Source organism: Nanorana parkeri, unplaced genomic scaffold (assembly GCF_000935625.1).
Source record: "Nanorana parkeri isolate BGI_ZX_2015 unplaced genomic scaffold, ASM93562v1 scaffold747, whole genome shotgun sequence".
Taxonomy (NCBI): domain Eukaryota; kingdom Metazoa; phylum Chordata; class Amphibia; order Anura; family Dicroglossidae; genus Nanorana; species Nanorana parkeri.
In genome coordinates this window covers 116688-125878 of record NW_017307015.1, presented here as the reverse complement: position 1 = coordinate 125878, position 9191 = coordinate 116688, and the positions used below count along the sequence as shown (strand labels likewise).

The window sequence follows — 9191 nt, the reverse complement described above, 5'->3', positions numbered from 1 at the left end:
TTACATAAAAAAAGATTGTTTACAGGATACCTTGACATCCAAAAGTAAACCTCATGTAAGAAAAAAATGTATGTGGCACTCCCTCTGCATAAAAGATCAGAGCTGAGAAGGTCTTGGCTTCCTTTGTACAATAGCTTTGTTTGCACGGGGTCATTTAGCATGACATGGAGTGGAGGCAAAATATTTTTTATGTGTTAGTGTCTCTGTTATCTATGGTGAACATTCATTGGAGAGATTCAGAACCATTTTGCAGAAATAGGCTTTCTAATTAGAGCAGAGTTCTTTAATTTTTGCAATTTGATCACACAAAATACACTTTACCACTCCTACTTTCATCTATGTTTATGTCATTCCCAGTGGAATTGTTGTTTGATTTAGAATAAGCTACAGTACAATCTAGTAAGACAGAGCTGTGGTTAGCAGGAAAAGGAATCCACCCAAGGCTTCCTTTCATTACACTGATTCAAGACCACATCTATTACTGCTGTTAACTTTTTTAAAGCTGCAGCAAGAACGTGCCAAGTTTATTTAAACTAGCAAAAGTTGTTGGAGTTGTACTAGAAGAGGAGAAACACGGGTGTAATGCAGAAGTGTACCCTTTTTCAGGTAGGAGAGTAACAATGTGTGTCTATGTAAAAAAGGGGGTGGACTGAGAGATGGGGCTGTCACCATGGGGGATGTGTAGGCGTCAGGGGAATGCTGCTATATATAAGATGTTTTATAGCGTGCTGCACGTGTAAGATAGTATAAGGTGACACTGTGCTTTCAGTGTTAGACTATAACTATTCTGTGCACTGATTTACCATTGCATTATTATAACAAATGACATAAGAATTTTGAGAGTGGGTTATGTTCCTGAGAGGACAAGGAGGTTGACAATGAGACTGTGTAGTAATATGGCAAACATGGACAATGAGGGATGCTGGAGTAGGACCACTGAGATCGTTGAGTGACATGGGGTGAGAAGGGGCACCAAGAATGAAGAATTAATGAGACAACACTGAGAAGGAGCAATGAGATTGTGTAGATTGTGTTGTAACTTCGAGTGGGAAGGCACACCGATGATGGAAAAGCAATGAGATAGTGGAGTAACATGGAGAAGAAGGGATGCTGAGAGATGCTGGAAATAGAGTGATGAGGTTGTGGAGAGGTATGGGGTGAGAAGGGGCACCGAGGATGAGGAAGCGATGAGACTGTGAAATAACACGGAGACAGCTTCCTGATGGATGCTGGAGAAGAAGTGATTGTGGAGTGACGTAGGGTGAGATGAAGAAGTGATCAGACAGTGAAGTAGCATGGAGGAGAATGAGATTGTGGAGCAACATGGAGTAAGAAGAGGCCCCAGGGATGGGGATGCAATAAGACAGTGGCGTAACATGGAGGAGTACAGAAATTGGGAAAGTGGAGTAACTTGGGAAGGAGTGCTGAGAGTTGATTGTCAAGGAGTGATGAGATTGTGTAGTGACATGGAGTGAGAAGTGGCACTGAGGATGAAGAAGAGATGAGACAGTGATGAAACCTGGCAAGAGGTGGTGAGAGATGCTGGAGAAGGAGTGATAAGATTGTGAAGTGACACTTAGGTGGTAAGTGGCACTAAAGTAATGTAGGAGAAGCAGCAATGAGACTTGGAGAAAAAAAATGCAGAGGGATGCTGGATAAAGGGCAATGAGATTGTGTAGTGATATAGAGGAAAAGGGTGCAGAGAGATGCTGGAGAAGTGTTGAGATTGTAGAGAGATGTGAAAATATAAGGGTTGCTGAGGGATGCAATAGATGGCACTCTGAGACTGGCATGATTTGGAGAAAGGGTGGTTAGGTATGTTGAGGAAAGGGTTATGCCATATATTTGTGTGTGTGTGCCCCCCTCCCCCCCCCCCCCCCCCCCCCCTTTACTCATTGTTGCTGCCTGGAACTCCTGTGGCAGAAACTTGTGGGGATTGAGGTCCATGGCTGGGAAAGATACATACTGGACTAAGTCTAATGGACTATGTTTCCCAGGATGATGTGGGGCAAGGAGGGAGGAGTGAACTGGGTGTGCAGAGAAAAATCCTGGCTATTCTAGCAGGGGAGAACCAGCAGACATAACTGAGAGATCTGCTGGCTCTGCCATTAAGAGACTCCAGCAGCACTAAAGCCTGTGTTCCTGTTGTGTTGTGATAACTGCTTGGCAGGAGAGGATACTACTCCCTGGCTGGAGAACGATTGCTCTAGACCAGGGGTCTCATACTCAATTTACTTGGGGGTCACTGGGCAAATTTTTTATTCCTGTGGGGGTCCCTTGCCAAAATGCATGCTTCAAAATAAAATGTAACTATATACGGTACCAGTGCCTACTGTCTGTGCATGTTACAAGCGTTTAGAAGGTCACCCATTTAAGTCAATGATCAGGTGACAGCATCTGCATGTAAACGCCTGCATACCGCATGTAATCATATGTGAAAGGATTACATGCAATCAGGAATCAATCACTAGTGATTGTTTTTTAAAATACCCCCCCCCGCACACATAATACACCCCCCTTTCAAGCCCAGGAGGAGTCACATCATTCCCTGGTGATCCAGTGGTGTGCCTGAGTTGTCCGATGGCTGCGGTGATCGCTTCAACGTCAGGACGGGTGAGAGGCTACTGGTCATATCCTAATATTATATTCAAGTTACTTGTACCAGCAGAGTTTGGGCCCCAACAATGGCTAGCTAGGTTTAGGACCCGGATCTGTTTGGTCTAAGACTGTATCATTGCTTCCACTATTCACCAGGAAATGTAATACTGTCAGTTCAGTATAATGTGGGAAGTCAGATAGGCAGTAGTATCAGCACCTGTCTGAACATTAACCGTGTTTTCTATTGTATGTCACTCTCTGTTACTGCTTAGTAAAACTTTTCAAAACCTTGCAAGGTGTGCTGGTGTGCTGTGTATCCATTGTCGAGGCTTATCACAGTGGAAACTAAGGGAGACCCATTGCTTTGCTACTGTATGCTGCTCCTTAGGTGGGTGCGCTACACTTGGGGGTTTCTCGTCCGGGATTTCCCTGTTATTCCTCGCAAAGTGGTGACCTCATCAACAAACACAGCAAACATCATGGATCCAAAAACAGCAGCAGAATGTAGCAGAATAGAGCTTAGTATGGTGATGGATATCCCCACTGACACCTGGACTGAGGAACAAGTTCGGCAAGCCATAAATGCACTAATACCTGAACAGCGAGGGCTAATAGTAGACATGCAAGTAAACCCAGAAACTTCTCACACGTATGTATTACTGGAATGGAAAAAGAATATTCCTGCCGGTTTTCAGGGTGCAAGTGTGTAACTGTGCAACTCAGAATTTACTGAGTAAATTCAGTAGACTCGGTTAATTCAGCCAAATAGAGAAATGGACAACCCAGAGAGCACAAACCAAGCTGCTTCAGTCCAAAGTGCTTTTCCATCTGGTTCAGTGGTGAGCATAGGTCCAGAGTTCATTACAGCAATAAGAGACCTTGTGTTAAAGTGTCAGAAGAGTGATCCTCCTTATACTGGAGGATTGAGATTCTTTTCAGGCAATCTATCAGTGCCAGTTAATGTGGAGAGTTTTGATTGAATGGATTGAACAAACAATGCAGGCCATGGATGAATATTCCAGAGGCACAAAAGAAACAAAGAATTACCGAAAGTTTAAAGAGACCTGCTTCAGAAGCCATTTGAAATCTGAAGCTCAGTCAACAGGATTGCACTGCTCTAGATTACCTAATCATTCTGCTGGAATTCTTTGAGCGAACAGAGAAAGCTGCTGAGTTGCTGTATCAATCTGAGCCTATCGACAAAAGGGCGAAAAGATGTCTGACTATATGAGACGTCTCGACAAGATACTACACCATATATTGCTGAAAAAGGGGATGGATTCCATCACAGTCGACGAGGTCAGAATGCAACAAGTACAAGGGGTGCTCAACCCCTAGACCAGTGATGGCGAACCTTTTTGAACCAGAGTGCCCAAACTGCGACGCAAAATCAATTTATTTATCTCAAAGTGCCAGCGCTGAAAATAAGTTTAGTATTGCAGTTTGGGTGCTCAGGTTTAAGAAACGTTCAACATCACTGTCTTAGGCAAAATAGAGAAACCCGCATATTCAAACATTAAGGCCCCATTCCCACTGAGCGACACTCAGCTGGGCGGATTTCCGCGCGGCCGGTATGCGCGAATGTTCAGGTGACATTCCAATGACGATCGCGTGACCTTCACCGTCGGGCTGCATGCAAAAATTGAAAAATCGCACGACATTCGTGGGAAAAGTTTGTACGGCTCTCACGGGGGACCCGAACGTCCCGGATCGCCTCTGTAGTCGGGCCGGTCATAATCAGGCAGCGGCGGTGACCTCTAAACAGTCAGATTAGACGGCCGCTCGCAGGGGCCTCCCGGGGTCCTAGCGAGGAGGAAGCAGCCGTCTAACCTGCCTGTTTATTGGCCACCGCCGCCGCTGCCTGATTGTGACTGGCACGGATCGCGTACCAGGTCAGCCGGATCTATTTCAATTGGTGGTCTCTGAACCTGGGCTCGCGTGCCAGCAGAAAGGGCCTCGCGTGCCCTAGGTTCGCCACCACTGCCCTAGACCCTATGATGTGGCAACTGAAGACCTGAGCGGGCAATAAAGAGTTAAAAACCCCAGAACTGATCAGAGCTGTACGAGCAGAGGAAGTCAGAGTACTATGGAGAAACCCGTTCAAAAAAAGGAAAAGGTTTGCATGCATTTTCTGCAATCTAGTGAAAGTTTTTCGGATGAGGATGATTCCGGGTACACTTTTGAGCCGGATGTTGACATGGGAAAACAATCTACAACCCATATACCTTCTGATGAAGACAATCCAGACACCATGGCTCAGTTAGCACAGACGCAGCTTGAATTACAAAACACTGTCAGGAAGATGGCAGATATTCAAGCGGAGATATGTCAAGCTATTGTGAATGTGGCAGAAACTCGGGTTGACCTACAGAAATCTCTCACAGATATACAGCCAACAATGCCTTTATCAGGACGAAAGAGGCCTCCTTCAAGTACGGCAGAGGAAGTCCTGAAGGAATTACTGAAGTTATTGCCTGCAGAGCCAGGAGGAAAACTTGGGCCCTGGTAAAGGAGCCAACTGGGCACCTCACTAAACTGTGCTCCAAAAACAAGAATCTGCAAAACAAATGGGAGAAACTACAAGCCAGTCCTACAGTTTCTTCTGCTCCAATTTCTAGACTATCTTCCTTGGTGTTTGGCTCCATGCCACCAAGAAGTCATGCACACTCATGCTGAGAAATTCTTTCCCAGAGACGCCCCTATCCCGCTGGAGTGGAAGAAAAGACTTCAAGCCCAGCTCCTTAGATGGCGAGACCTATTCTCTAAGGATGTTTGATGTGGGGTGTGCAAAGAGTACCTAACATCATATTCGTCACAGGATGACAGACCCTTTCGGGAAAGGTCTCGACAGGTTCCACTGGGGGACTTAGATCTGCGAGAACAACTGGCAGAACTAAAAAGGACTGGTATAATTCAAGAGTCCAGAAGTCCTTATGCTTCTCCTATAGTAGTGGTCCGCAAGAAAATGGATCTATATGCTTGTGTATAGACTATCACACCATTAATCGGAGAACCACCCCTGTCCAATATACTACTCCCAAGAATAGAGGATGCATTACAGTGTCTGACTGGAGCCAAGTGATTCAGTGTTCTGTATTTACGGAGTGGATACCACCAAATCCCTAAACAAGGAGAAAACTGCTTTCATTTGCCCTTTGGGGTTCTAGGAATTCAATTGGATGCCTCTAGGTTCAACTGGAGCTCCTTCCAAATTTCAGCGTTTGATGGAGAAGATGGTAGGAGACATGAACTTGATAGAGGTACTTGTATATCTGGACAACCTGATAGTTTTCAGGAAGAACCTTGAAGAACACGAGCAGCGGCTAGAAAAAGTTCTTAAATGGCCTCATGAGAAGAGATTGAAGCTATCTTTAGAGAAGTGTCAGTTCTGTCTGCCATCAGTCACCTATCTGGGACATATTGCTTCGTCAGAAGGATTATCCACCGATCCCAAGAAGATAGAAGCCGTAGAAACCTGGCTAAGACCTCAGACTGTCAACGATCCTTCCTGGGGTTCTTCTCTTACTATAGAAGATTCGTTAAAGGGTTCTCCAAGATTGCTCGCCCTCTGACCGGCTTTTTAAAGACGAGGAGAAGAGATCAGGAAATGTCCAAACCCCAAGTACCAAGGCCCAAGAAAGTCCAAGGAGTCCATACAAAATGAGTGCATAAACAAAGGCCTTAAAAGAAGTCTGACTCAAGCACCTGTATTGGCTTATGCTGATCCTGCTTAGCCCTATGAGTGACATGTTGATGCCAGTCGAGATGGTTTAGGGGGAACGTTGTACCTAGAGCATGATGGGCTATTACAACCTGTAGCCTATGTGAGCAAAAGCCTTAGGAACTACCCCTGGTCTTGAAATGGGTCGTCGTAGATAAGCTGAAGGACTATCTATATGGGGCTTTATGGTCAAAACTGACAACAAGCCTCTAACTTATATACGGACTACTGCTAAGTTGAATGCAACAGTACATTGCTGGCTAGCTGCCTTATCTGGATTTTGGTTCAGCCTCATGTACCGACCTGGGGCCGTTAATCTGGATACTGACGCTTTATCCAGAAGGCCTCATCCTACCGCCTTGAAAAACGAAAAGTGGACCTTTTTTTTGTTTTTTTGTTTGCAATAAGTTCTTATTGAACACTTTTTCATGTAAAAGTTGTACATACAAGGGTGGGTAGAACAAACCCCATCAAAAGTATAGCTCGGTATGGGTACAAGCCTCTACCCGCATAAACGCAACATTGCACCACGCACATCTAGAATTTGTAGTCGACGACTCCAACTGCCTAGTGCATATAACCGTACAACGGGGGAAACACAGACAAACAGACAGACAATTAAACAATAGGAGGTACAGACAAACAAAACAAAACAAACAACCCTCGCTCCGATCTCCCATCACATATTGCGTCATACAAGCATGGAGCTCCTATCAAAAGTATCTGGCAAAAAGGAAAAGTGGACCTTTTTAACTACTGAAGGAGTTCAAGCCTTGATACAGTGAGCTGAATACTAAGAAAAAGGGGCTGTAGAGGCTGAAGCCATTGGAATCATGCAGAATACCACCAGCTTGAGAGGACTACAAATCCCAGCAATGCATTAAACAGCAATGCAGAATAATATGAAGCTACATACTCTGTGATGCTCACCAGGGCTGTATGGGGTCTCACCAGGACTGTGTGGGCTCTATGGTGGGCTGGGTGGGCTTTTTGGTGGGCTATTCAGACTCTCAGGTGGCTGTGCGTGCTCTATGGTGGGCTGCGCAAACACTCCGGTGGCTGTGCAGGGTCTATGGTGGGCTGTGTAGACTCTCAGGTGGGCTATGTAGGGTTTATGGTGGGCTGTATATCTGGGTCCCTGGCTCCCCCCTCCTCCCGCTTACTCATAGAAGTGCATGGTGCCGGTCTGCTGGGTGTCCACCTGATAGTGATCCAGCAGCAGCAATGACAAGCAGAGTGGAGAGTTGCTTGCCATGCAGGGTTCCCAAGCCAAGCACTCAGTCCGGTTTAGCAGCAGGGCGGCCCTCCGCCACCTTATACATGTATGCTGACAGTTACTCCAGGGCTCCCCGGTGCAATGGCTGCAGAAAGTCTACAGGTACCTACTTCCTGTCAGCTCTCCCTGAAACAGCAATTAACACTAGTGTTTCAGGTGGAGCTCGACTAACCTGAGGCTCCCTCCTCCACCGGGCAAGCCTCGCGGTCATCTAATTTGCCTGAAGGCCAGTCTGCCACACTGGTTTGGAGGTGGCATTTCTTGACGTCCCCCTTAAAACTGCCGCCCAAGGCAAATGCCTGGTTTGCCTTTGCGGTAGATACGCCCCTGAACCTATTATAACATTTTACAAAAATAGTGCTTTTGAACACCCGGAAACACAATATTTTAAACTCTGCATGAAACTGCAGAAAGAACAACATGGAGTAAAAAATTATTATTCCTTAAAGAAATCTATATTACTACTTAAAGGAGAACTATGGGGTCAGTGCTTTTCCCCATAGTTCTCCACAGGGTCACAGGAGGACACAAACTAGCGTCCTCCCGTGACCCAAAGCTAAGTATAACGTGAGCTACAGCTCGCGGTATACTGAGACCGCCACAGCCATTACTGTCTGGATCCACCCAGCTGTGTGATTGACAGCTGGCTCTGCCTATCTATCTAGAGGCAGAGCCAGCTGTACCCGCCCCCTCCCCCATCCGTTCCGTCAGTCAGCGCTGGGGGAGCGGACAGGGGAGGGGGGGAATCCCTGTAACTATGAGTGACAGTCAGCGACGGTACGTGTTCCCTCACTTCCCGATCTATTGAGCCAACGTGTGACCGTTTCATTGTCACACGTCGGCTCGATCTATGAGGCTGAGTGATTTTCACTCACCTCATAGTTCTCCTTTTAATTCTGGAATGGATTGTAAACTGTAACCTTCTGTACTACTCTTGTTTGGCTATAAGTGTTTGCACTATCTTTATAATTGCTTTATATCATAATAGAGTGCAAATTCTTCTAACATTTGTAAAATCCCTGTATACCCTAATAGACTGTAAACCTTATATATCCTCCTTATACCCTGATAGATTGTAAATTCATACACCTTCTGTAAACCTTCTGTATCCTCATTTATACCCTGATAGATTGTAAACCCATATACCCCGACAGATTTTAAACTCTTACACCTTCTGTATCCTACCTTATACCCTGATACAATAAATTGTAAACTCCTACACCTTCTGTATCTTGGCAGTGTCGTTATTCTGCGCTTAGGAAATAGCTAGGTAAACAGGTCTAAAGCTGCTGTACTAAAAAGTGCAAGGCTCTTGATTATCTTAAATTAATTGCACAGCGCTGAAAACCTTAATTGATACCAGAATGAATCGCTAACATGTGTTAAAACAATGAAAATATACAATTTAAAAGTGTGAATATGAGTAAAGTGGTATTTATCACATCTTCTCAATGATTAAAATGTGGCCGTGCAAAAAGTGCATATTGTAATGAATGAGTGAAACAAATTCTCAAATCACAATGTGATTCAAATACACATAATATACACAAACAGCGTGTTCCAAATCTCTCTTGTGCTGTGAACCAAGTGATCCTT

The 9191-nt window shown here is 45.2% G+C and overlaps 1 protein-coding gene across 1 annotated transcript in view; it reads left to right on the top strand.

Moving 5' to 3' along the window:
- Nucleotides 1-582: 582 nt before the first annotated feature.
- Nucleotides 583-9191, top strand: part of TRPM4 (transient receptor potential cation channel subfamily M member 4) — a 115909-nt gene continuing 107300 nt past the window's right edge. Inside the window, exon 1 of the mRNA XM_018564365.1 lies at nt 583-606. Coding sequence (XP_018419867.1) covers nt 583-606 — 24 coding nt within the window. The remainder of the gene's footprint in view (nt 607-9191) is intronic.